This window comes from Canis aureus, chromosome 26 (genome assembly GCF_053574225.1).
Source record: "Canis aureus isolate CA01 chromosome 26, VMU_Caureus_v.1.0, whole genome shotgun sequence".
NCBI lineage: Eukaryota > Metazoa > Chordata > Mammalia > Carnivora > Canidae > Canis > Canis aureus.
Genome location: NC_135636.1, coordinates 26,434,807 through 26,462,628, shown reverse-complemented (window position 1 = coordinate 26,462,628; position 27,822 = coordinate 26,434,807). Strand labels below are relative to the sequence as shown.

General features: G+C 43.8%; 1 protein-coding gene and 1 long non-coding RNA gene across 2 annotated transcripts; one reads left to right on the top strand and one right to left on the bottom strand.

The window, feature by feature from the left end:
• Nucleotides 1–702: 702 nt before the first annotated feature.
• Nucleotides 703–11,817, bottom strand: DEFB123 (defensin beta 123). The gene is made up of 2 exons (XM_077872614.1): nucleotides 11,515–11,817; nucleotides 703–950 (listed from the first exon to the last, which is right to left on the bottom strand). The coding sequence occupies exons 1-2, from the start codon at nucleotides 11,780–11,782 to the stop codon at nucleotides 805–807; spliced, it is 414 nt and encodes a 137-aa protein (XP_077728740.1). The 5' UTR covers nucleotides 11,783–11,817; the 3' UTR covers nucleotides 703–804.
• On the top strand, nucleotides 10,266–26,952 carry LOC144298140 (uncharacterized). Its single transcript, XR_013365128.1, has 2 exons — nucleotides 10,266–10,524; nucleotides 26,716–26,952. It is a non-coding gene; the product is annotated as an uncharacterized LOC144298140 (long non-coding RNA).
• Nucleotides 26,953–27,822: the final 870 nt, after the last annotated feature.

Sequence of the window (27,822 nt, the reverse complement as noted above, 5' to 3'; positions counted from 1 at the left end):
AATAGTTATTTTAAAGTTGTCTGTGAATTCCAACACCTGTGCCATGTTTGGATTTGCTGCTGTTGACTTTTTATTCTTGGTTATGGATCCTAGTTTCCTTCCTCTGTGAATGTCTTTTAATATGTTTTAATTGTGTGTTAGAAACTGTATTTAAAAGAACTGCAGAGAGTAGAGTAGGTGTTGTTTTCACTCAGGGAGAGTGTAGGCTCTCCTCTGTTAGCAAGTTGGTACCGGTTGTTAATATGCCTGTGCAAACCAAGATAACAAAGTGTTCTTGGTTCTCCCTGGGTTCATACACAGGTACAAGGAAAACTTTGGGATTTCAAAGTAATGATTTATTATTAGCTGATCATTGAGGTTATGGAGATTAATCACGTAACTAGTGATGGCTAGTAAGAGTACAATACAATTACTAAGAACAAGCGGAGTGAATCTCTGAAAATGAACACCCTCTGCTTTAAGCCTGCTACCTCAGAAAATTCTGGAAACACAAGGATGTATAAACACACTTTTCATTAGCTGCCAGGACAATGACATCACCGTATGTCTCATAGATTCCAGAAGACTTCACCGCACACTTCTGAGACAGTGAGATTGAAAAAGGCAAATACTATCTTATTATTATGATGAAACTATTTTGACTTCACCCGAAAGGGGACTTCCTGAGAACTGCTGGGGTAGACTAGCAGGCAAACACAGAGATCAGCCACACGTGTTTATTTGACAGAATTTAGGAATCCACTGGGGCTAGACTCAGGGCATCTCCCTACATCTGCATTTTCATGGCTTCTGGCTTCCAAGAACTTAAAATGGCCATAGATTTTCTCTCGGCTGGAACTTGGGCTTCACACAGCACAGTTTATTATTTGTGCAGTAAACATAGGTCCTTTCTCTCCTGGAGCATTTCTGGCGGCATTTGCCGTGAAGATTCCAGCATCTTTGGGTGCCACCTGACACAAAAAAGAAAGAAGAATGGAGAGATTATTAGCCCTGAGAAGAGGTATTAAAGCAGGTGTGCTATAGAGGGTCCTCAGGTTCCCCTGCCTTTCACCATTGGCCTCCTTTTTCTTTCCTTCCCTTTTTAAAAGTTGTGGTAAAATTGTGGTAAAAGAACATAAAACTTACTAGTTCAAGCATTTTATTTTTTTAAGTTTGTTTGTTTGCTTATTTATTTATTTACATAGTCTCCATACCCAATGTGGGGCTCAAACCTATGATCCTGAGATCAAGATAGCATGCTCCTCCTACTGAGCCAGCCAGGTGCCTCCACCCCGCTACCCAAGCATTTTAAAATGCACAGTTCAGTAGCACTAAGTACATTCACAAGTGCCTTTGTGCAACCACACCACCACCATCTAGTTCCAGAACTTTCTAACCATCCCAAAGAGAAACCCTGCACCCCTCTCTCCAGCCCTGGGCAATCACCCATTTGCCCTCCTCTCTATAGATCTGCCTACTGTGGATATCTTACGCCAATGGAATTATACAATATGTGGCCTTTTGCGTCTGGCTTCTTTCACTTAGCATGTTTTCAAGGTTTATCCATACTGGTTGTTTTTTGTTTTTGTTTCTGTTTTTGTTTTTGACAACATTCCATCACTCTCTTCATAGTTTTATTTTTGTTTTGTTTTGTTTTTACCAAGGCCTATCATTAAGAAGGTGGCTCTCCTTAGTTTTTTTCATTAATTGTAGTACAGGACACATAACATCAAACTTATCATCTCAAACATTTTTAAGTGCACAGCTCAGTGGTATTAAATACATTTGCATTGTGTTCAGCCATCATCATCAGCCACCTGAGCAACTGTTTTCATCTTGTAAGACTGGAACTCTTATACTCATTAAACAGTAATCCTCATTCTCCACTCCCCTGGAGCCCTTGGCAATGACCCATCTACAGTGTTTTTGGTGTCTTTCCTGTCCTGGATTCTTAACCAACCAACAAACTGTAAGGCTTGCAAACACAGCTCTTGAAAGAAGTGTTCAGACAATTGTGGGGGTGGAATGGTACCCATGGCCTCAGCCTAGGGGCACACAAATGCGGAACAGTTTTGCTATTCCAACCACAGGCTTTGCAGCTGTTAAAGATGAAATCCTCCACTTGAGCCGAACAGGGACCTGTATCCTTCTCTTTGTTCTGTAAAAGCCCCAAGCCTGCTCTGACTTGGATCTTCAGGCATTCCATCAGTTGAACAAAGCCTGTTACCTCCAGTTGTCTGTTAAACCATAAAGCTTGGGTCAGTTTCAAGCCATGACTATTCTCTATTTCATTAGTTTGTAAGTTAATTGTAAGTTTCATTAATTTGTAATCTTTTTCTTTTTCTTCCTTTCTGTTATAGGTTTTGACCAGGTTTATATTGTGGTCAGGAGTAAGCTTTCTTTGAGATTATCTTTTGACCAATACAGAAGAGACTATCAGGGGAAATTTGTGAATCAGTGGAAACTGCATTGTCCAGAGCAGTGATTCTCAACTGGGGTGATTTTGCTCCTGAGGGGAATTTTGGCAATGAAATGTGTGGAGACATTTTTAGTGGCTGAAACTGGTGAGACGTGTTATTGGCAATTAGTAGGTAGAGGCCAAGGATTCTGCTGAATATCCTACAATGCGTAGGACAGCCACAACAAAAAATTATCTAGCCCAAAATGTCAATAGTGCCCAAAGGTCAATAATTGCCAGTAGTGTCAATAGTTCCTGGTCTAGGTAGATCACAATCTTTAGGGTGATCTGATTTTGATTAAGTGGGGGTTATTTTATAACCCAATGAACTGTTGATAAATAATAGTAGGGCAAAAATAATTATTTCTCTATATTTGCAAGGATATTCTGTTGCACAGAGGTTCAGTTGACTCCCTTTCTTCCCCTGCACCATGGGAGGGAAAAAAGCCAATTTCTATTTTTGCTTTGATTCAGTTATAAAATCTCCCTTGTTCTCTCATTACGAGTTAAATAAAATCTTTAACATGTGTTCATATCTATATATGTACACATATATACACACATATGTTTATTTACATATATATGTATATGTATGTGTGTGTGTGTATGTATATATAAGCCAGGAGTTTGGTGGTATTTTACAAATTATCTTTTAAAACTTCTTTTGAGGGGATCCCTGGGTGGTTCAGCAGTTTAGCGCCTGCCTTCGGCCCAGGGCATGATCCTGGAGCCCCAGGATCAAGTCTCGCATCAGGCTCCCTGCATGGAGCTTGCTTCTCCCTCTGCCTGCATTTCTGCCTCTCTCTGTCTCTGTATCTCTCATGAATAAATAAATAAAATCTTCAAAAAAAAAAAAACCCTTCTTTTGAACCTTGAGCAAATTGGCATCATAAGAACTATATTCTGGGGATGCCTGGGTAGCTCAGCAGTTGAGCGTCTGCCTTTGGCCCAGGGTGTGATCCTGGAGTCCCAGGATTGAGTCCCACATCGATCTCTCTGCATGGAGCCTGCTTCTCCTCCCTTCTTCCTATGTCTCTGCCCCTCTCTCTGTGTCTCTCATAATAAATAAATAAAATCTTAAAAAAAAAAGAACTAGGTTCTGAAAAAACATCCTGAGAGAAATCTGATGTGTTATAGAGACAGTTAAGATGGCTAACTGGTGTTTTTGGACTGTCTGAAATGGAGCTTGAAGGAAAATTTGACCCACAGTAAAGAAAACCTATAAATTATTTTTTTAAAAAGATTTTATTTATTTATTCATGAGAGAGGCAGAAACACAGGCAGAGACACAGGCAGAGGGAGAAGCAGGCTCCCCACAGGGAGCCCAATACAGGACTTGATTCCAGGACCCCAGGATCACAACCTGAGCCAAAGGCAGATGCTCAACCACTGAGTCACCCAGGTACCCCCAGGATTATTCTTTTTTTTACAGACTTTATTTTTAAGTAATGTCTACACCCAACATGGGGCTTCAACTCACAACTTCAAGGTCAAGAGTCACATGCTCCACTGACTCAGCCAGCCCAGTGCCCCCCAAAACTTACAAACTATTCTAAGACAACGCTGGTAGAGAAGTTTTTACTGATTAATGAGGGTAGCGCTGGTATATGTCCCACCTGCTAGCTTAATCATTCTTGGGAAAACAGTGTAAGTGGGACATGAAAAGGAACCACCATCTCAGGGACTCTATACAGCTCCCTAAATCTCAAGGATTTGAATACGTACTATCAGCCTTTTCTATGGAGGACTAGATGCTTTTCCTTGCCAGAAAGCAACAGCATTTCCTGTGACTAGAAACAACTGTAGTTTGTCTTTCCTATTTGGGAAGCCTTATCTGGTGCTTGCTTCGGCACCACGTATACTAAAATTGGGAAACCCTATCTGCCTTTCTAGTGACTAAGGTGCTCTTTTGATTGGGACTTTAATTAAGGAATGACAATTTTGCCAAAAATCATGCCTTATCATCTTAATCCTCAGAAAAAATAAGTAGAACTCGTTATAGATTAAAATTAAAGCTTCCTATACTGACAGAAGAATTCAGAAGGCCCTGGAGAGCCTGAGTGACTCATAATTTATTTGTGGGTCTAATATTTAGTGTTTTTCTCCCTCAGAAAATTATAAAAGGCCATGATATCTTGACCAGCTCTTTCTTGTTTTCTTGCTGTACAATTGGATTAAGCTGGAACAATTTATTGCCTTTTCACGTCAGGAATTAAACTCTCACTCTTGAACTCAGTGGTTGGGGTTAACTGCAAAACACCTGTTCTCATGTGGTGATGAAAAGAATTGCGTGAAGAAGCTGAAAAACTTGGAATCAAGATGGGCTTACCCGGACTGGGGATAGGTTTTATGCTATGGCAATTTCTAGAGAAACAGTCTGGAGGACATTGGAAAAGTTCATCCCACTGCCTGAGTTTTCCATGTGTTCATTCATGAAGCATCTGAGCTGCTGACAATGTCACTAAAACACTAGTGTAGTCTTTTGCCAATTCTGAGTTCCAGAAAACCATTGTCTGTCATCACCTGGCATTAGACATCATCCTGTTATGTGAGAGAGCCAGATGTGCAAATGGGGGTAATGTCTGCCACATTCACATTTCCTAGAAACCTTTCTGATGTGTGCATGTGCACACACGCATGTGTGTGGTACGCATGTGAGTGCATCTGCATAAGCAACCAAAACATTTGTTGAGTGAACAATATAGTCTGACCTCTGGGACCAATGAGTTTGCTTCTGGTGGCTTTTCCTGGATATTCCAAACAGGACTCTGGTCCTGGGTGCACATTTTTGTTACTGATGCTTTTTCTCTTCATAGGAATATCACTCATTAAGTGTGCCCTATGATGTCTAATCAAGATCACTTTTTAAAAAAATTCATGAGAGACACAGAGAGAGAGGCAGAGACCTAGGCAGAGGGAGAAGCAGCCTCCGTGCTGGGAGACAAATGTGGGACTTGATCCCAGGGCCCCAGGATCACAACCTGAGCCAAAGGCAGATACTCAACCACTGAGCCACCCAGATGCCCCTAAAGATTTTAAGTAATCTTTACATCTAACATAGGGCTTGAATCCACAACCCTGAGACCAAGAAGCCCATGCTCCACCAAATGAGCCAGCCAGGTGCTCTGAGAAAAAAAAATTAAGATTTTATTCATTCATTCATGAGAGACACAGAAAGAGAGGCAGAGACATAGGCAGAGGAAGAAGCAGGCTCCGTGCTGGGAGCCCAACGTGGGACTTGATCCCAGGACTCCAGGATAACGACTTGAGCCAAAGGCAGATGCTCAACCACTGAGCCACCCAGGTGCCCCTAGATCACTTTGAATGGGAAGTATTAATATGAATTCATGAGGTATTTTATATGTATTCAATGTGTTGATTTTCATACCTAGCTCTATCTGATGAAAAGATGTGGAACGAAGGACTAATTTAGGGCATTGAATACCTCTAGCATCTAGATCATGGTTCTGAAGTACCATTTTCCTACTTAAAAAAAAAATCAGAGCTTCTTGAAGAAATGTGGAATTCAAGATCTAGGGCAGGAATTGTGCAAGATGAACCTAGAATATCTTGTCACACCAGATAACCAGTTATGAACCATTGAAACTGCTTTTGTTACTTCACAAAAGGACAAAGTCTCAAGTCACATCGGTCTGAAACTTTGTATTTGAAATCCTATCTGCAGGACTGGAACATTACATTCTTTCCTGAGGAGCCAGTTTTTCAATACAGAAAAGTATCCTTGATTTCAGACCCAAGGGCAGAGTGTCAGAGAAGGGGTTTTGGGATGTGAGATTCCACATCTCTCTTAATTTTGTACTTTCCATAGAAATGGGACCCTGAATCCATTCCTCAGCCTGATGTTAATCCCTTTACACATGAAGTCTATTAAACACTACTCACAAAGAAAGACAAATACCATATGATCTCACTCGTGGAATTTAGGAAACAAAACAGATGAACATAAGGAAAAGGGAGAAAAAAAGAGAGGGAGGCAACCCATAAGAGACTTTTAACTATATGGGGCACCTGGGTGGCTCAGTGGTTGAGCATCTGCCTTTGACTCAAGTTGTGATCCCAGGGTCCATGAGATCAAGTCCTGCATCAGGCTCCCCATGGGAGCCTCCTTCTCCCTATGTCTCTGCCTCTCTCTGTGTGTCTCTCATGAATAAATAAATAAAATATTTAAAAAAAGATAAACTTTTAACTATAGAGAACAGACTAAGGTTTGCTGGAGGGGAGGAGGGTGTGGGATGGGCTAACAGGTGTTGGGTATTAAGGAGGGCGCTTGTTGTGATGAGACCTAGGTGTTATATATAAGCGATGAATCACTAAATTCTACTCTTGAAACCAATATTACACTCTAAGCTAACTAACTGAAGTTTAAATAAAAACTTGAAGCAAAACAGAACAAAAAACACAACTTCATTTACATTTTACCCGAACTTTGTCCCTCTCCTTAATCCTATAGAAACCCTATTTGCTCCTTCTTTTGCCCCACGGCTCCTTAGGTGTGTATTTTCCTCTGCTGTGCCAAGTTATCTGTCAGACTGCAAGTGAGTCTCCTGTGGTGTCTATAAGATAGACTGCATCATAAGGAAACTATCAAAGAGTGGCAGGGATATATCTAAAATAAGGCTACCATAAGCCAAAGACAATTTGGGACAATTTGAGTTTCAACAGGAATAAAGATTGCATTGAATGAAAATTCATCAAATATATTAAAAACTATTTCATCACATTTGGGGGATGATAGGAAAATAGATCATTATCTTGCAGATTCACACATTTTGGGAAACCACCAAGCATTTATTCTGTTTTTCTTATATAAATTGTCCTACTGAGTAACCAAATAGTAGATGATGAGTGTCTTTATTATTTTAGTATAATAAATTTCCAGCAAACTAGTGAAAATCATATAATAGAATATCACCATTTTGCAATGCCCAAAGAATTAATGTGGGTGAGCTTTGAGCATCAGTGATTATAAATGTCACCAAAAGAGAGACAACCAGGATACTATGTGCCTCCTGATGAAAGAATATTATTATCATCAAAAGTTTACCAAAAAGGGTAGAACTTGAGCCTGATTACAGCCCTGGATACAGGTACCAATTTTCAGGAAATAGAGAGGTCAGAGGAAGGCACTGAATTTCACCTTGAGTATGCAATCAGTAGAGTCTGTGCATGGGAAAGCGTAGCTCAAATGACCCAATGGATAAATTATAAAGACCAAGAGGGATGAAGATATAATCAAACATTAAAAAATTAAAAGAATCTCAAGAGATGGCAGATTTTCAAAGTGAGCATGTCAACAATAGGGTGTCTAGAGGTGCATACTTAGCAATGGAAGTATACAGAAATGCAAAGAATTGATGGTCATAACCAGTGGTGAGAGTGAGGGGAAAAGATGTCCTCATACGTTGTTTTGTCTCTCTGGAGGCTATTTAGCAAAAACTTACAACATTTTACTTTATTTTAAAATTAAAAAAAACTTACATTTAAAAATTATGCACTTTTTTTTTTTTTTTTTTTTTTTACCCAGCCATTTCCTTTCTAGATGTCTGTCCTAGGAAATACTCCTATGTATAGACTAAGAAGCTTATACACTCAAGATACTAATTAAACAAGTGAGAGATAGATACCTGCCCTCAGAGAACTTCTAGTTTAGCGGGAGGAGAAATAGCCATGAAAGAAATAGCCACCCAGACATTTGACTGACCAGGGTCGTAATGACAGTTATAAAGGAGGAACTCTGGGTGTTTTGAGAAGATATAATGTAGATATAATGTGGCAAACATAAGTGACACGTCTCCCCTAAACCTAATTTCTGCTGGGTTCTCGGGCTTTACATATATGTCCTGAATTTCCACAATTAACCTAACCTTAATATTTTGAACATATTAAAGTGGTATATATTTCATCCTTCTTTCATCTCGAGACCCCCCTTGGTTGCCAAAAAGCAGCATCAGGCAGTTTCTGGCATTTAGGAGGATGTTACATAACAGTTAGAATGACACGTCACTGCTTAGCTTAAACAAGAAGAGTTGTTTTAGTTCATGATAAGAAAATAATTTCTAGGGATCCCTGAGTGGCGCAGCGGTTTGGCGCCTGCCTTTGGCCCAGGGCGCGATCCTGGAGACCCTGGATCGAATCCCACATCGGGCTCCCGGTGCATGGAGCCTGCTTCTCCCTCTGCCTGTGTCTCTGCCCCTCTCTCTCTCTCTCTCTATCATAAATAAATAAAAAATTAAAAAAAAAAAGAAAATAATTTCTAAACCCAAAATTTATCAAAAAGGATCAGGAGCTCCTGATCCAATTTCAAAAGCTATTTTATATATTAGGTGGCTTGATGGTCAGAAAATACTGCCTGACCATAAGCCATAAGATGTAAAGGCTGAGGGTCCAGCTAAAGAAACTTCTGTTGAGTCTCTGTTATCACTGCTATACCCAACAGGAAGTAGAAGGGAAATGTTCTCTGTAGGGGAAACGGGGTACTTAAATCCACTTCTTTCATCAGGACCAGCAGTTGGTGGCCTGAAAGCTCCTCTAGAATCCACACCCCATGTCTCGCAGCCATCAGACTGCTGGACCTACCAGCAGGCTAGAGACTAAGGCCTTTCACTCCTCCCCTACTAGGGGTCTGCTGATCGACCTAAATACTTGGGAAGTAGAGATAAGTAATGTGAAAAAGACAGGGGCAAGAGTGTCTTTCTAGAAACGCCCAGATTGGTATGGAGAAACTCCCAGAGGAGAGGGCATTCACTCCTTGCCTCTCAGAGCAGCCCAGGGAAACTGCTAACAGCAGGGATACAGCACATCATGGTGCCACCAGGAGGGGGATTAAGAAATGGTCAAGGGAAGTGGCTGAGTGTCTTCCCTTTGCTCTCCTGTGGCATAAAAGAGATCTAGAAGGCCCCCACTTTTCTTCATGTCTCTAGTGGACATAGGAAAACCAGACTGTCAGCCTGAGGGAACTGCCAAGAGTAGACCCCTACACAGAAGGTTGTATGTGTGGAGGGGGTGAACAGCCCGAACCTGTGGACCAGAAGGAAAATTTGGCTGAGCTGAAGGGCTCAGTCAATGGGGCCCTCAACAGGACCAGGATGTTTCAACAGTCATGGGATCCCGTATCAAGTGCCATCAGAACACTCACTGACCTGTGACACATGAGGGCCATTGTCTCAGAAGTCAGTGAAGGTCTAGCACAGGGCCTTAGCCCAGTTCCTCCTGCTCCTGCCCCAGGGCCTTTCCACATGGTGTTCCCTCCAGCTTGGATGTTCTTCCCCACAAATTTACATGGCTCACACCTTATTCTCCCTCAGATCATAGTGAGCCATTTTATGGGCACCCCTTCGAAATGGCAAATCTACCACCCCCTGGTATTTGCTATCACCTTTCCAGCCTAATTCTGCTCATTATACTCATCAGCTATCATTGCATATGTTTCACTTAGTTTTCAAAAAAATTTCTGCCTTCCTCAGCAGAACGTAAACTCAAGAGGACAGAGACTTTGCTCACCTTATTTTGTTCTGATTTGTTTAATGCTCTGACTCTAGAACCTATCGCAGTGCCTAGAACATGAAATCCACTCAACCGTGCTTATTGAATCACTTAATTCCTTTATGACATATCGAATGACTTTCTCCTAAACCCAGATGCTGTCCAGAGAAGGGGAAGGCGAGAGAAAAGACAGAAGAAATACTGAAAGACGGAATATTTGCTCGAAAGAACTCAATTAACATGGAAACCATTTTTCAACTAGAAGAGTATTAGTTTTAACTGCTGACTTTGGGCCCAGCCTCTAATGAGCCTTCTCTGGCTTCTCCCAACTGTCCCACCAGCGGGATGGAAGTTCCTGGGAAAATTCAGATGATTTATGGAAAGTAAAGGAGATAACATTGTTTTGCATACCTCTTGTGTTCCATCTCTCCCCTCAATCTGATACTACGGCACAAACGCTATTGTAGCAGTTTGAGAGGAGGAAATTGAAACTCTGAGCTGGGGAGCTGCTTGCTAGAAGTCACGAAGTTAACAAATGGTGGGGCATCCTGACCAGGTTCTGAGGCTTTCGTCTGTACCCTGTGGTGAGTGGTGTGTCAGGCATTTGCCACAGGCAGATGCAAGGCCTGAGGTCAGCTTGGCTGAGGAAATTCACACAATCTGACTCTCTGGGCAGGTGGGGTGAAAGCCTTGGTATGGGCAGATCCTCCAGCCAGCTGAGCAGGAGGGGCAGACAGCTAGGCCGGGATGGTGGATTGGGCAAGACTGACCGTGGCCTGGACTGGTTAGCCTTCCCATGGCTTCCTCACCTGGTAGTCAAGGCCCATCAACACCTGAACCTTGAATGCTTCCTCAGTTTCCCCCTCACGATGCCACTAACCCACTCAATTGTGTGCCAGTTCCCTGAAGGCGCCAGGCGCTCTCCCACAGCTGGACCTTCCTTTGCACAAGATAGTTTCTGCCAGAGACACCCTTCCTACTTCCTTCTTTTCTCCTTTCCCTTCTAATCTCAACATACTTTTGGGACTCAACATTCCATCAGGAGGACTCTCTTGGCCCTCAGACTGGGCTGGTCCCTCCCATATGCACCTGAGATCCGTAGACCCCTCCGTCACTGCTCAGGTCACTCTGGATTGTAAATGTCATTCGTTGTCTCCCCCAGGGCCGCATCCTTTATCTCTGTGGCCCTAGCCACAGAGGCAGCAACAGTGTAGGTGAGTTTTTCTCTCTGGTTAAGGTGGTTGTGATCTTTACAAAGCCTCCATCATTCTGGGGACTATTTTGTAAAAGGCCCACTGTTGCCTCCTTCTTCCTGCTTCTCCTGTGCACTCTTTCCATTCTTTGTCACACGCGAGGCCACCTGCACCTGCTCCCTGAGAGGGAGAGAGGGACGGGGAGGCCGCGGGAAACTCTGGATGTCGTGGTTGGTACCCAAGCTTGGGCCCTTGCTGCGAGCCAGGGGCCTCCTCTCTGAGCTTCTAAAAGGGGAAGTTCCCATCCTCCCGGGCCTGGGGATTCCGAGACCAGGCCTCAGTCTCCACCCCCTTGCCCCTCCTGGCAGAGGTCCAGGTTACCTGGAGTGAGCTGGGTCAGGAGCAGCAGTGCAGCCACAGTCAGCCAAAGGAGCTTCATGGCTCGAAGTGGCCCCAGGCGAGGCTGCAAGTCCGAGGCGATGGCAAAACCAACGGGGCAGGGCTCCAGCCTCTCTGGCTGGCGGTCCCTTTGTTCAGCCGGAACGATGTCACCCGCGCGTGCCCTCGGCCGCCCACGGCTTCGGCCCCCACACTCCCTGCGCCCAGGGTCTGCCGCCACTCTTGCAGCTGGCACGCCTCCTGTGGTCATTTGGTCGTTGGGAGTGGGAGGGGGAGGTAGGGGGAAGTAGGGGGGCAGGCAGCCGGGCCCCACCCAGGCGCCCGCGGCACCTGTGAGCCCACCTGGTGTCCCAGGCAGAGGAAGTCCGCCCCGGGGCTGACGTTGGGGTGGGAGTGAGAAACATGATGTAACTGGAGGGAACCCGTGAGAACGATGGTGAGAGATGAAGCTCCCAGCACCAGCCTGGCCGTGCCCTGGGCCATCCGGCCATCCGAGCGCCAACCGCGCCGGGCACCTGACCCGGGGGGGGGGGGGGCACGTCTTCTGGACTCCGAGCTGAGCCCCTCCTTAGATCCAGGAACCAGCTGTTGGGGTCCCTCTGAACTCCCAGGTCTGGAAAGCCCCTTGTCTCCCTTTTGTTCCTGTCGTCACTATTCTGTTTTTAGGGTCTTCTTGTTCTTTCAGTCTTCCAACAGTGTGTGACCAGTTCCCAGAATTAAATATCCCGTGTGGCTTCCATTTCCTGACTGGACGCTACTGGAGACAGACGTCAAGGGTATAAAAGCATATAGAGGGTTTACAAGACAAAATGACTCGAAAACTATATCTGTAGGGGCAACAGAGTGAGGAGGTTGAAGACTGAAAAATAGGAAAAATAATGAGGTCAGGAAGTGTAAACAACTTATTTTTAAAGATTTTATTTATTTATTTATGAGAGACACAGAGAAAGGCAGAGAGAGAAGCAGACTCCCTGTGGGGACCCCGATGTGGGACTCGATCCCAGGACCCTGGGATCATACCCTGAACAGAAGGCAGATGCTCAACCACTGAGCCACCCAGGTGCCCCTAAAAGGCTCATCTTTTCAAACAATGTATTCCTTGAGATTCAATCTGGGAAACAGCAGAACTGTAACAGTATTATGCGACAAGGAATTTATTATAAGAATTATACTCTATTCAATTGCAGAAGGAGCTGGGAAAGTAAAGACTCCCTTTGTACAGTCACTAAGGGAGCTGATGTAGAAGTCTGAGAAACAATGGACAAAAATACATATAGACAATTCACAAAAAAGAATTAAAAAGCTCTTGAACATGTGAAAAGATGTTCAACTTTACTCATAATAAGAATTAAAAAAAATCTGCTGTGGATTGAATTGCCGTCCCCCTCCCCCGGCCCCCAAAAGAGATGTTCAAATCCCAACCCCAAGCACCCGTGAATGTGACTTATCTGGAAAGAGAGTCCTTGCAGATATAATCAAGTTAAAGTGAAGTTATACTGGATCAGACTGAGCCTTATAAGAAAAGGGAAAGGAGTGAAATTTGGACAGAGACACTAAGGGAGAAGCATCGTGACAATGGAAGCAGAGATTGGGGTGACACTGTTGCAGGTCAAGAGAAACAAGGCAATTGCCAGAAGCTAGAAGAGAAGCACCAGACAGATTTTCCCTCTGAGCCCCCAAGGAGGAAGTGACCCTGCCAACACTTTGATTTTGAACTTCTAGTCTCCAGAACTGTGAGAGAAGAAAATTTCTGTTCTCTCTCACTCTTTCACAAATCAATCAATCAATCAAGCAACCTTAAAAAAAAAAAAAGAGGGGCCACTGGGTGGTTCAGTCGGTTAAGTGTCTGCCTTCGGCTCAGGTCATGATCCTGGGGTCTTGGGATTGAGTCCCATGTTGGGTTCCCTGTTCAGCGGGGAGTCTGCTTCTCCCTCTCCTTCTGACTCTCCCCCTGCTCATGCGTGCATGCATGCGTGCTCTTTCTCTCTCTCAGATAAATAAATAAAAAATCTTAGAAAAAAATAAAATTTCTGTTATTTTAAGTCACCCAGGTTGTGGTCCTTTGTCATGGCAGTTCTTGAAAATGGATACATCATCATATCAAGTTTGTTATTACTAACACTAATGTATCTTTAGGTGTTTATGACAATGAACAATGAATATTGTTTCTGCCCAAATGGAAACATCCGTGCCCTTATTCCTTCTTTTCTGAAGAAAAAAAAATCTGCTCCAGGTCATTTAGGACAGCAAACTCTTAATGTATTCACTTACTTTCTTGTGGACACTGAATTTACCTCTGAAGAAATAAAAAGGAAAAAAAGTACTGCATGTCCTATCACGTCTGTCCTTATCTCCAACTCCAGCCAAATAAGTTGTTGAAAAAGAAGGCATTTCTGTTGAATCTTTAAAATCTTGAATAAATATTGAAATAAGATATACTAAGTATTAATGTGAATAATGCTAAAAGGGGGACTGTGCTGTGCTCTGGACAACACAGAAACTTCCAAGGCTGAATATCATTGTGGTGCAGACAACGTCAAGGTTCTACGAAGCCAACTGTAAGAAGAGACTGTGGGCTGCTGTTGGTAGTGGTAATGAAGGGCTGTTTATATAGTTTTTCCATAAAGACACCAGGTGGGGGTGTCTTCCTTAAAACATTTACCTGGATCTCCAACACAACCCTGTTGGGGGTGCTGGTGTTGTCAAAGGCAACACCTGCCAGCAACCAGAGGTGTACTGGGGGGAGGCCTAGTAGCCCATGTGCCACATTAAGATGACAATGAAACCACAAGAATCTTGGACAGACAGCTTGGTCTTTACCACAAATATGGGAATGCCAGCCTTCCAATATATGGCCACTCTTCCCATTCAGAGTACCATAGAAGACTCATACCGTTTGTTCCAGGCATTGCGTTCCAGGCAAAAGTGAAAAGACAGGACATGATATTTGTTGAGAAACTAGGTAGATGGTTTCCTTTGACAACTCTGGCAGCTTCAGGCCCAAGAGATTTCCTTTCAGAGCTGCTGGGGGCTGCTGAAGCTGTTGCTGAGCTAGGTGAGGAGGCTGGGGTAGAAGGGTCCTTTCTCTCCCCAGCTGGGCCAGAGGGCACTTGCATGGACATTTCTGTCAAGGGCAGTGAAGAGTTGAGACCAGTCAGTTGCTGTTCCACCCATTCTCAACTGTGAGGTTGTCCCAGGGCCTCCAAGTTCCTCAAGAATAGATGAGAAATTCCTTCTCAGTTATGGTGGGCATCCAAATGTTGGCTTATTTGTGGGGCCCCTCTGTGGATATTTCAGAGGATGCACATACTATATTGTTCCCAAAAGTGATGATGAGGTCTCTGGTTGACTTCTTGTGACTCTTCCAGCTCCTGATTCTGGGGACCTTTTGCCTTGGCAGGAAGTCTTGTTCCATGGAGGGTATCCCATCAGGATGGTTTGAGTGTGAACACAGCACTTCATATGAACCGTAGTAACTAAACTTGGTGAGGATGCGTTGGACCTACTTTCCCTGGGAAATGTCATGGACTCCTCTTTTGGCCTATCTGGTACCAACCAGATGGCTGCATCACAATTTACTTACCCAGACCTCTGTGTGGACATGTAGGTTGCTTCTAATTGTTTGCATTGTAAACAGTGATAAACATTGTGGTTATGATCCCATTATTTTTTTTTTTAATTTTTATTTATTTATGTATGATAGTCACAGAGAGAGAGAGAGAGAGAGAGAGGCAGAGACACAGGCAGAGGGAGAAGCAGGCTCCATGCACCGGGAGCCCGATGTGGGATTCGATCCCGGGTCTCCAGGATCGCGCCCTGGGCCAAAGGCAGGCGCCAAACCGCTGCGCCACCCAGGGATCCCTTATGATCCCATTATTATTTGTAATGGTCAATGCCAGATATTTCAACAAAGAGGACTGGAGAGAAAGGATTGGCTAAACAGGTATTGACGAAAGGAGAGAGGATGTTGAAATGACACAAAAATAATAATTGCTGGAAGCAGCTCTAGCTCCAAAGGTTGAGGGAATAAAAGGAGGAGGTTGGAAGTATTTGCCTGGACAAGGACCCCACAGGGTTGGGATCTATACTTTGAGGGAAAGGAACTTCCTAGCTCCTACAGGCACATCAGAACTCAGAGGAGATGCTTGCCCATCCTCTGACCTATGAGGAGGGGCACCAGACAGTTGAAGTTGTTCCCCCAAGAGAAGTAAAGAGGCCTATGTTAGGGTGCCTGGGTGGCTTGGTTGGTTAAGTGTCTGACTCTTGGTTTTGGCTCAGGTCAAGATCTCAGGGTCATGAGATTGAGCCTCATGGTGTTGGGCTCCAAGCTCAGCAGGGAGTCTGAGATCCTCTCTTTCCCTCTGCTCCCCCCCCCACCACATGCACACACGCGTTCTCTCTCTCTCAAATAAATAAATAAAATCTTTTTTAAAAAAGGCCTGTGTTAGGAGTGCAATTCACAAAATATGGAAAATTCAACCATAAAAAGCAAACGACCTGATTGAAAAAGAGGCCAAAGATCTTAATGGACATCTCACCAAAGAACTATAGATGGCAAATAATCATATAAAAAATGCTCCAGGGGTGCGTGGGTGGCTCAGTTGGTTAAATGTCTGCCTTAGGCTCAGGTCATGATCTAAGGGTCCTGGGATGGAGCCCTAAATTGGGCTCTCTGCTTAGGGGAAGTCTGCTTCTCTCTCTGGCTCTCTCCCTCCACCAATGCTCTGTCTCTCAATTTCTCTCTTTCAAATAAATAAATAAAATCTTAAAAAAAAAAAAGAAGAAAAAGTGCTCCACATGTCATTGAGGAAATACAAGTTAAAACAGCAATGAGATATCACTATATGCTATTAGAATGCCCAAAATCTGAAACACTGATATCACCAAATGCTGGCAAGGATGTGGAGCAACAGAAATTCTTATACTCTGTTGGTGGGAGTGCAAATGGTGCAGCCACTTTGGAAAACAGTTTGGTGATTTAAAAGATTTTATTTATTTATTTGACAGAAAGAGCACAAGTAGGCAGAGCAGCAGGCAGAGGGAGAGGGAGAAGCAGGCTTCCTACTGAGCAGAGAGCCTGACTCAGGGCTTGATCCCAGGACCCTGGGATCATGACCTGAGCCAAAGGCAGACGTTTAACCAACCTAGCCACCCAGGTGCCCCAGCTTTTTTCATAATTGCCCAAACTTGGGAGCAACCAATATATCCTTCAGTAGGTGAGTGGATAACTTAACTGTGGTGCGTCCAGACAATGGGATACTATTTAGGGCTAAAGGAAATGAGTTTGCAAAGACATGGAGGAATCTTATTAAACACACATTACTGAGTGAAAGAAGCCAATCTGAGAAGGCTGCATACTCTATGACTCCAACTATATGACATAGGCAAGAACTATGGAAACTATAAAAAAATCAGGGATTGCTAGGGTTGGAGAGAGGAGAGAGATGAATAGGCAGAGCATAGAGGATGCAGTGAAAAATGCTTGTATGATATTACAGTAATGGATATGTCATATATTTGTCCAAACCCACAGAACATACAACACCAAGAGTGAATTGTAATGTAAGCTATGGACTTTGGCTGATTATAATGTGTCAGTGTAGGTTCATCAATTGTAACAAATAGTAGGGGATATTGATAATGGGGAGGCTATATTTGTGTGGGAGCAGGGGTCCTATGGGAAATCTCTTAGTTTCCTCTTAATTTTATTTTAAGACTGCTCTACAAAAATAAAGCCTTAAAAAAAGTATAAAGGAGCCTAAAACTAGCTGCTGCACACAGGGTGAAAGGCCATTGCTGAATTGGCACTGAGAGGACAGGGAGAAAGAAGGAGCTAGTCCTTTCGGTCTCCTTCAGCCTACAGTCTGTCTCTCTATCGCCCCCTATTGGCAGGACTATCAGAAACTGGCAGGGAAATGAAAATTGCAGTTCGCAGTTTCAGCCTCTGCATCGCGGGGCAGAGACTAGAAGGGTTGGTTTCCATCTAATACAAAGTTAGCTTAATAATTGGCATATTAGTGATCCCGGAGTTCTGGGATCGAGTCCCACATCGGGCTCCCTGCGTGGAGCCTGCTTGTCCCTCTGCCTGTTTCTGTCTCTCTCTGTGTGTCTCTGTGAATAAATAAATAAAATTTAAAATAAATTATTGGCATATTATTCCCTTAATAGTGAAAGGAAAGGATGTTGTGTCTTTTAGCTTTTGCTATGTAACAAGCATTTCAAAACTTAGTGATATTATACATTAAAAAGTCATTATTTCTCAGGGCACCTGGCTGGCTTACTAGGTGGAACATGTGACTCTTGATCTCAAGGTTGTGAGTTCGAGCCCCATGTTGAGTATGGAGATTACTTATAAATAAGATCTTAGGGGCGCCTGGGTGGGGCAGTCAGTTAAGCATCCAGCATCTGGTTCTTGGTTTCGGCTGTCATGATCTCAGGGTCATGAGTTTGAGCCCCCAGTTGGGCTCCGGGATCAGTGGTGAGTCTGCTTAAGACTGTCTCTCCCTCTCCCTCTGCCCCTCCTTCCTTGTGCTTATGCTGTCTCTCTCAAATAAATAAGTAAATCTTAAAAAAAATCATTATTTCTGGGGCACCTGGGTGACTCAGTGGCTGAGCGCCTGCCTTTGGCTCAGGTCATGATCCCATGGGGAGTCTGCTTCTCCCTCTGCCTATGTCTCTGCCTTTCTGTGTCTCTCATGAATAAATAGATAAAAACTTTAAAAAAATTCATTATTTCTCTTAAGTCTATCATTTGGTTGGACCATTTTTGGGGGGGCTGGGTTGGCTCAGCTGGGGCTGGATGGACTCACATGTCTGGTGATTGACTTGATGGCCACTGCAGATGCCTGGGTCCCACATCTCTCATCAGCTAGCAGGTTAGCATTGGTTTGTTCACATGATAGAAATCAAAGGGTTCCCAAGAGCAGCAGTGGGATCAGTACGGTGGGGGGATGTATCTCAACTTGTGAGCACTTTTCAGATCTCTTACATCCTGTTGCTAATGTCACATTGGTCTAAGCAATCGCTGAGGCCAGCCCAGATTTAAGGGATGGGGAAATAGATTCCATCTCTGTTGGGAGGAGGGAAGGGAGGCTCAGAAGACAAATTGACCAAAGTAAAGTCAGTTTAGTTTTAGCCTGACCCCTAACCTAAAAGTAAGCAAGTCATAAAAAGAGTCACACCATCCAACTCGTGGAAAAATCACAAGACCCCGCTCCCTCTGGCAATAAAAGCCACACAGGATGGATATTCTTGAAAATTGCTCCCTGTGGGTAATTCCAGGACAATGGAAAAACTAGCTGAATGTAAGTGATAAAACTGAAGGAAAAGAGTAAGCCCCTCCCTGTATAGTTGGCTAATTAACCACAAAAGACCTTATAATATCTTTCGTTAGAGGTGGGTGGGTCTTCTTCCTCACCTACGGAAGAGACTGCTACTTTATCTATGAAGTAGCTTCTTTCTTGCTTCTATGCTTAATGAATTTTTGTCTCTTTCTCTAAATGGCTTGCTCTTGAATTCTTTCTTGTGTAAAGCCAATAACCCTCTTGGGGAGGATCCTGAGGACCTCCCTCATGGGGCCTTGACCTCTCTCATCAGGAGGAATTGCCAAATATGGTGGACAACTTTGCAATCTGTTACAGAAGGTACAAAAAACGTCTCACTGTTACCAGATCAAATACATGGGTAGAGTTGAGGGAATATCACAACTTTTAAAATGTCAGAATCTAACTTCCTATTACAGAGTGACTGTGCTCCTTGGCTGGGAATTCACCAGTGAAACTCCAGTAGATAGAAGATTTCTGCTATGGAGTGAATGTTGTGCTCCCCCTCCCCCCCAATCAGGTGTTGAAATCTTAATCTTCAATGTGATGGTGTTAGGAGGTGAGGCTTTGGGGGAAGAAATTAGGTTTAGGCGAGGTTATTAGGGTGGAGATCCCTGGATGGGGCATTTGTAAATGCCCTCATAGAGAGGATAAATACCGGAGCTTTCTCTCCTCACCACGTGAGGGCACCAATAAGGCAGCTATTTGCAAACTGGGGAGAGGGCTCTCACCCAACACTGAATCTGTGGGGCCCTTGATCTTGGACTTCCCAGCCTCCAGAGCCCTGAGGAATAAATGTCTGTTGTTTAAGTGCTCAGTCTGATGTTGTGTGATAGCAGCCCAAGCTGACTAAGGTAATGTCTCTTTCAGAAGTTTTGGCATTGGATCTGATTGATGACCACATTCAGTCAAATTCCCATATCTGAACCTATCAATGAGATTCTGATTGGCTGCACTTGGCCAGATATCCACTGGGTCACGTGCACCTTCTGAAGCCAGGAAGGTGGGGCCAGCGACCCTGGAACCCCATCAGCCGAGGATGAGGAAAGGGTAGTTGCCCAAAGGAAAATCCAGGTACTGCCACTAGAAGGGCTTGGAATAAATGCTGAGTGGGCAAGGAAGACAGGCTGACCACCATGGAGTACTGGAGACAGAAATCCTGGATTGCAGAGTGTGAACATGTAAGGCTTTGGAAGTTGCCAAAGTCCTTCAGGAAGTTTGCACCAATGCTCACTGCTACAAGCAGAATATGGAAATGCTACATTTTTGATCCTATGAAATTCTGGGGTTATTATTTTTTTAAAAAGAAGCTCTTGCCAGTTTGAAAGGTGAAGAATTCTTTTTTTTATTCCTTTTTTAAAAAGACTTTATTTATTTATTCGTGAGAGACACAGAGAGAGAGAGAGAGAGGCAGAGACATAGGCAGAGAGAGAAGCAGGCTCCATGCAGGGAGCCCGATGTGGGACTCGATCCCCGGCCCCGGTCCCCAGGATCACACCCTGGGCTGCAGGCGGCACTAAACCGCTGCGCCACTGGGGCTGCTCGAAAGGTGAAGAATTCTATAACCCAATGTTACTTTAATTTGTTTTTCCTGGATTCTGATGAGTCTATGGACATGTGACGTATGAAGTGTGTCCAGAGCTGCGACAGGCTGAACAGGGTGGGGTCTTCCCTGCTCCCAAATGAGTATCCCATGGACCCCATTCCTGAAACAGCCTGATGTAGTGAGATCCATGCAAGGACCATGGGGGAGAATATTAAGCTTTAAATAAAAATACATAATAGAATCTTTGCGCATAACTATTCAAAGAGTGGCCCAAAGTGGGACTGTAGTTTGCAAGTGCCATTTGGCATATGGGGTGTGGACATCCAGGGAAGGGGCCTCTGACTCCAGAGTATAAACAAGAGTTGGAGCCTGATGAGGACAGCCTCGTGAATCCTTATGTAAACCCAATTAACCTGGCCTATGTTGGCAAAAACATGAAGTTCTTCTGCATTCCATTTTCCATGATATTCAGCATCCCAAGAACCATATCACATGAGGACTGGGTTTATCCTTATGGCTCAGCTGTTCCAGTCTGCTCTTTGGTGAGACTGAAGCCCAAGGAGGGAAGCAGTGGTCCACCTAAGGTCACATGCCAGTGAGCCCATACAGGGAGCTCAATTATTTTCATTTCTTTCTCCCCCTCAATGCCCAAATCCTCCCTGACATGGAGCAGGGATGGGGGGGGGGGGCCTCTTCTCTTAGAGAGAAAAGAATTAGATGTATTTTTCCCAAGGTCTGAATGAATGTCTTTTCTTCTCTATCCTTCTGCTCCCAAATTGGAAATCTGTTTGAAAATGGTGATAGTGGATCTCTGGACCAGATAATGCAGGACTCTGTAGAGCAGAATAAAGATTGTCTTTTTTTTTTCTTTTCTATGTATGGTGTGGAGTCTTGGAGGATTTTAAGTTGAGTTATAAAAAGGACTGACATGTATTTAAAAACAAATCTTGGGACGCCTGGGTGGCTCAGTGGTTGAGCATTTGCCTTTGGCTTGGGCGTGGTCCTGGGGTCCTACGATGGAGTCCTACATCAGGCTCCCCACAGGGCATCTGCTTCTCCCTCTGCCTGTGTCTCTGCCTCTTTCTCTGTGTCTCTCATGAATAAATAAATAAAATAAAATAAAATAAAACATTTTCTGGCTGTTGTGTGATTTCTCCCTGCAGGTCTCTGAAAGGTGAGAGTGGATAAAGGGAGGCACGTCAGCTCAGGGGTGAGCTGTGGGTGTGGAGGGGTCAGGGTGGTGACTGAGAAGTCTGAGGGAGGCAGGCTGTTCCAGGGCTGAGCACAACTGTGGGAAGCTGAGGCACGTGTAAGTGTCAAGTGTTCCAGTAGATTAGAAGGCGCAGAGTCCAGATCTCTCCTTTGCTTGTCACTTCGTCAAGACCAGAGACGAGTCCTTGAGTTGCCTGAAGACATGAAGGCTTTTTTGCTGACTTTGGCTGCGCTGGTGCTTTTGTCCCAGGTCACTTCAGGTAACCTAGGAATCTTCAGGGGGGAGGCATGGCATGGGAGGGGGTCTCAACCCGGATACCCCAATGCCTGGGAGGATGGGCTGGCAGGTGCCAATGTGAAAAGCTACTCATCCAGGGAAGAGGGAAGAGCCCCCAAATCCTGGGAGGGACCTACCCCACCATTTACTAGCTCTGTGACATCTCCAGCAAACCACTTGGCTCCTCTGAGTTTTAATGTCTCATTCTTCAGTTTAGAATAATAAGTCAGGTTGAAGGCTCAACATGGAACACACTGAAATTTAATGCAACACACATAGCCTCTTTATTTTCTAAATCCCTAGAAAAGGAGAACCAGCACCCAGCCAGATATCTTCTCCAGTAGCAGGTGCCAGAACTTAGGCGCCAAGTGTAACTTCCAAATTTTTCTGTTGGCACCCCCAGACCTTGACTCCTTGGTCAGCTCCAGGAGTGGGGGGAGGAGGTCTGGTGTGTGAGGAGACTGGGGGAGGACAGGGAAAGCAGGAAGGAGGGAGACAATAGTCCCTGAAATCACTTAGCTTTTGCACCATTCACAGCTGCTTTAGGGAAGGCAAGATCTCGTAACTACCGTTGCTTGTCTGTGCCAGCCCCTGTATCGGAGCCTTGAAAAAGGTCTAAGTAGGTTTAAGTAGAGAAGATTCTTTGTCAAACTTGCCCAGCCCAAAGTGGTTAGCATGAAACCCTCTCTATAATCTGACAGAAGCTTCTACCTCTGCTACCCTCGGCGTCTCTCTAGTCTTTCCACAGGGTCAGGATGGGAATGGATTGCTTGTGTCTGCTCATGGTACACACATGCATGAAACACCATTCACGCAGGGAAAAGGGAAGCACCTCCAAACCCCTAGTTAGACCCTGCCCTACCACTTATTAGCTCTGTTCCATTTTCCTCATTATTTCTTCTCCTCCTCCTTCTTATCCTCCTCCTCCTCCTCCTCCTCCTCCGTCTTCTTCTACTTTTTCTTCTTCTAGAGGAAAAAAGAGAGGAGGAGAGGTGGCAGGGGGAGGGGCAGAGGGAGAGAGAATCTTTCATTTTTATTTTTTAAAAGATTTTAATTTATTTATTCATGGGAGACACACAGAGAGAAGCAGAGACATAGGCAGAGGGAGAAGCAGGCTCCCTGCAGGGAGCCTGATATGGACTCGATCCCAGGACCCCAGGACCCTGGGGATCATGACCCGAGCTGAAGAGAAATGCTCAACCACTGAGACACCCAGATGCCTGAGAAAGAGAATCTTAAGCAGGCTCCACACTTAGCACAGAGCCCGACACAGGGCTCAATCTCACAATGCTGAGATCATGATATGAGCTGAAATCAGGAGTCGGATACTTAGCTGACTGAGCCACTCACACACCCCAATATTTCTTTTCTTTTTTTTTTTTTTTTAATGATAGGCACACAGTGAGAGAGAGAGAGGCAGAGACACAGGCAGAGGGAGAAGCAGGCTCCATGCACCGGGAGCCCGACGTGGGATTCGATCCCGGGTCTCCAGGATCGCGCCCTGGGCCAAAGGCAGGCACCAAACCGCTGCGCCACCCAGGGATCCCACACCCCAATATTTCTTAATTTGAAATAATATATTAGGTTGAGGGGTCAACAATTCTGGTATGCAACAAATGTAGCTTCTCTATTTTCCATAACTCCTTTAAACTTTGCCAGGAACTTCCCTCCCACTGATGGGACAGTTGGAGGTTGGACATGGCACAGGGGGTGTACATAAACTCAGCAGATAATTATATCCATCTTTTCTAGTTTAAAGCATCCTCTTATTAATTTATTCTGCTTTGGGTAAATGTTTAGTCTTCCAGTGTTTCTCCTTTTACCCTTTCCCCTTCTTACCATGATGGCAGCTGAATTTAGAGGATAGTGAATATGTCATTCTTTATTTAAATAATTTATTTATTCAGCAAATAGTTAGTGGGGCAGGTGCTGGAGATAGAGCAGTAAACCATCCAACTAACCAGGCAACCCACTAACCAATCAAACAACTGCCAACCAACCAACTTACCAACATACTAACCAACCAACCAACCAACCAACCACCACGAACCAACCAACCAACCAACCAACCAAACATACAAACAAAATCTCTTTCCCAGAGAAAGCGCAAAAGTCTAGGGAGGTGGATTTGCAATTCAAAAAGAGATGTTACAGGAATGTCTCACTGTAAAGATAACATTTGAGCAGAGATTGAAGGAAGTGAGGGGGTGAGCCACCCAAATACATAGGGAAGAGCATTTATTTATGAGCTGAGCTCTTACAAAGGACACATTTTCCTTCATCTATTTGATTACCTTAGGGTTTTGAGGGCTCAGAGAGGAGAGGCAGGATAAACACTTGACTATCCTTGCTTGTCAGTTTGCAAGATAATGAATTCATTTTCTGTTAGTCTCTGAGATTGAGAAGTTAGTTTTTCCTAAATATCGTTTTGAACCCCTGGCTCTAAGTTAAGAGTCCAATCTATTGCAATTATCCCTATTGAAATGCACATCTTCCTATTCTTGACAGTGAGAACCTCTTCAATTTGGCTCTGGAATTTTTTGCATATATCCCCATTAGTCTTTGGTAGCTTGCTTGATATTTTTTAAGGGCAGACTATTTCAGGCTCATTTTATAATTTCCTGTTTAGGAACTCTGGAATAAGCCATATCTTTAAGAAGCTCAAACTTAAATTTAGTTCTTCTATCTCACATCAGTATTTTATTCCTTATACTGAGAATTTTGGCTCTCTAGGTTGCAGAGGATGATGGAATTAGAACACTCCAAAGTTGCTCATTTGATTTATCCTTCATTACATGTACAATAGTTTTAATATAGTAACACCAATACTGTCACAGTAACATGATTACTCTAACTAGTTAACATTTCTAGTTAATACCTACCCTCATGATTCTTCTCCCATGATTGTAGTATACTGTATTGATGGTCAGAACATAGCCATTTCATGCTCTGCTCGCTTCTTTTTTTAAAAAAAACATTAATTAATTTATTTGGGAGAGAATGGGTTCAGGGGCAGAGGGAGAGATTGAGAATCTCGAGTGGACTCCCTACTGAGGACAGAGCCTGATGCAAGGCTTTATCCCACGACCCTGAGATCATGATCTGAGTCAAAAATCAAAAGTTGGATGCTTAATCAACTGAGCTACCCAGGCACCCCTCTGCTCACTTCTTTTTATCCCTTGGTAGTTCTGGTTGTACAAATGACTATATTTAATAATGTTCATATTAATCCTATGTCAATGCCTCTCTCATTTGGTTGTCTAAAGCTCTCCCTAGTCAATTCCTTAGAAAAGGCTTGTGGGAACAATATTTCCTGAGTTTCAGGGTCCTGACAACAGTTTGTTTCTGTCCTTTGGACTTGAAAGTCAGTTTTGTTGAATATAATGTTGTTTGCCTACTTTTTTCTTTCCTTGACTATCTTAAATATGTGACACGATGTTTTTTCTGGCATGAAGCATTATTGTCAAAAGTATAATATAGTTTTATTTTTTCTCCCTTATGTCACTTTGTGTTATGGAAGGCCTAAATGCTCAAAGAATTCTTTTTCTTTAATGTCCAGTAATTTTACTAGAATGGATCTTGCTTGGGGTCAATATTCTCAAGTATGCAGTCTCCTCTTTCAGTATCTGTTTTCAAATATTTATCTATTTCAGAAAAATGTATTGAACCTACTTTGTCATATTTGTTCTGTTCCCTTGATTTTGTTTTCCCCTTGGTGCCTTTAGTGGTTTCTATTAATTGTATGTTGGATTTCCTTTACCCATCATGACATCATCAATGTTTGTAACTTTTGGTTGATTCCTTCTTATGTCTTTCTTTCTTTCTTTCTTTTTTTCTAAATATTTTATTTATTTATTCATGAGAGACACACACAGAGAGAGAGAGAGAGAGAGAGAGAGGCAGAGACACAGGCAGAGGGAAAAGCAAGCTCCATGCAGGGAGCCTGACGTGGGACTCGATCCCAGGACTCTAGGATCACACCCTGGGCCGAAGGCAGGCACTAAACTGCTGAGCCACCCAGGGATCCCTTCTTTCTTTCTTTTTAAAAACATCCTCTTTTTCACTCTGTATTTTTTTTAGGCCATTCTCTGCCATATTTATTTGATCATGTGTTCCTTCCAGATTAGTCTTTACTTATGAAATGATTTTTAGAATCTACAATTTTTTCTGAGGTCCTGTCATGTCATCTTTGAATTTTTTTCATGCAAGTGGCTTTTATACACTATTCATTGGATCCCCACAAGAACTGTTGGAGACAGATGGTGTATCTTGTTCTTAGAAAAGAGGAAATTGGGATCCCTGGGTGGCGCAGCGGTTTGGCGCCTGTCTTTGGCCCAGGGCGCGATCCTGGAGACCCGGGATCGAATCCCACGTCGGGCTCCCGGTGCATGGAGCCTGCTCCTCCCTCTGCCTGTGTCTCTGCCTCTCTCTCTCTCTCTGTGTGACTATCATAAATAAATAAAAATTAAAAAAAAAAGAGGAAATTGGAAAAGAGGAAATTGCTCTGAGAAAGTAAGTAACTGGCTCGAGTTCTTTCAGTTGGTTGTGGTATAGGCAGACCTCATGTCCAGGTCGATGGGTTCCAATAGTCCCTGCTCCTAATTATTATGACCCACTGAAACTGTGAGAGGGAACATTCAGGGAGAGCAGTGATTGGGATGGGTGTCCAGAAAGGAGGTGAGATTGAGACTCTACCATGACCCTATGAATCTAGAGGTGACTCCGTGTTCTATGATCTTCTGCGAGGCTATTAGCCATCTCAGGCCAGGACCTATCTTCCCTCAGGGCTGATGTTGACTCCTCCCCTTTTTTCCTCTTTGCATTAGGCAGTGCTGAAAAATGCTGGAATCTTCGTGGCTCCTGCCGTGAGAAATGCATCAAGAATGAAAAGCTTTACATTTTCTGCACGAGTGGAAAACTATGCTGTCTGAAGCCCAAGTTCCAGCCAAATATGTTACAGAGGTGAATCAGTGCTTGAAGCCTAAGGGCACAAAAATGAAGATAACCCTGTCCCAAGTCTGATCTCAGCAGATTCCTGAGCTTTATTAAAAAATACCCCTGGCTGTGTTCTGTATTTTTCTCTTAGTACACCTAATCAAACTCAGTTAGAAGAGACTTGGGTAGAGAAGTAGATAGAGGAGAGGAAACTGGACTTACCATGTGCTGGATGTATTTGTTATATCATCTATTTCTTTAGATCAACCTGAGAGGTAGTTATGGTTCTCATTTTTATTTTATGGATAGAGAAACTGAGGCTCAGACTAGTGGAGTGATTCACCCAGTGCTATTCACATAACTAACATGAGGAGATACTGGGATTACATACCGGGCTGCATACAGGCTTGAAAATAGCCCCTTGCCTCCTAGACTATAGCTAATATAAATAGAAATGCATATTGTATTTATTCAAATCTCTCCCATAAAAAGCTAGGGAGGGCAGTATGATAAGGGGGTCCTATTTTCTGGGGTTGTTGTAGAAGCTAAAGAGTTAAGCAGAAAGTTGTATTTATGTGTTTTCTCTCTCTCCATCTGTAGGTCTGTGCAATTCTGACACTTAGCACATACATCAGCATGTATAGTTTAGTGGGCTATCTTCACCCAGAAGGTGGGTACTGCCTGGCTTCATATCTTTTTGCTACTCTCAGCTAAAAGCTTGGCCCTGCCCTGGCCCAAGAGTCAGAACTGAGAAGGGGTTTCAACAGCATTAGCCCTGCAGTTTGGGGCTTGACACCAGGACTCCCCAAATGTGGTTCCTCTTCTGGCTCTGATTCCAAACCTGGGCATTCACTGTGGGGCTGAGTACTTGTGTGATTCATTTACCAGCTACTAAGTCCTTTCTACTTTCCCCCTACATACCTGTTCCCTGCCTCTTATCTACCCTTTCCTCACCCCAGGAGAGTTCTCCATCAGTGTGTACAGGAAGTACAACTTTG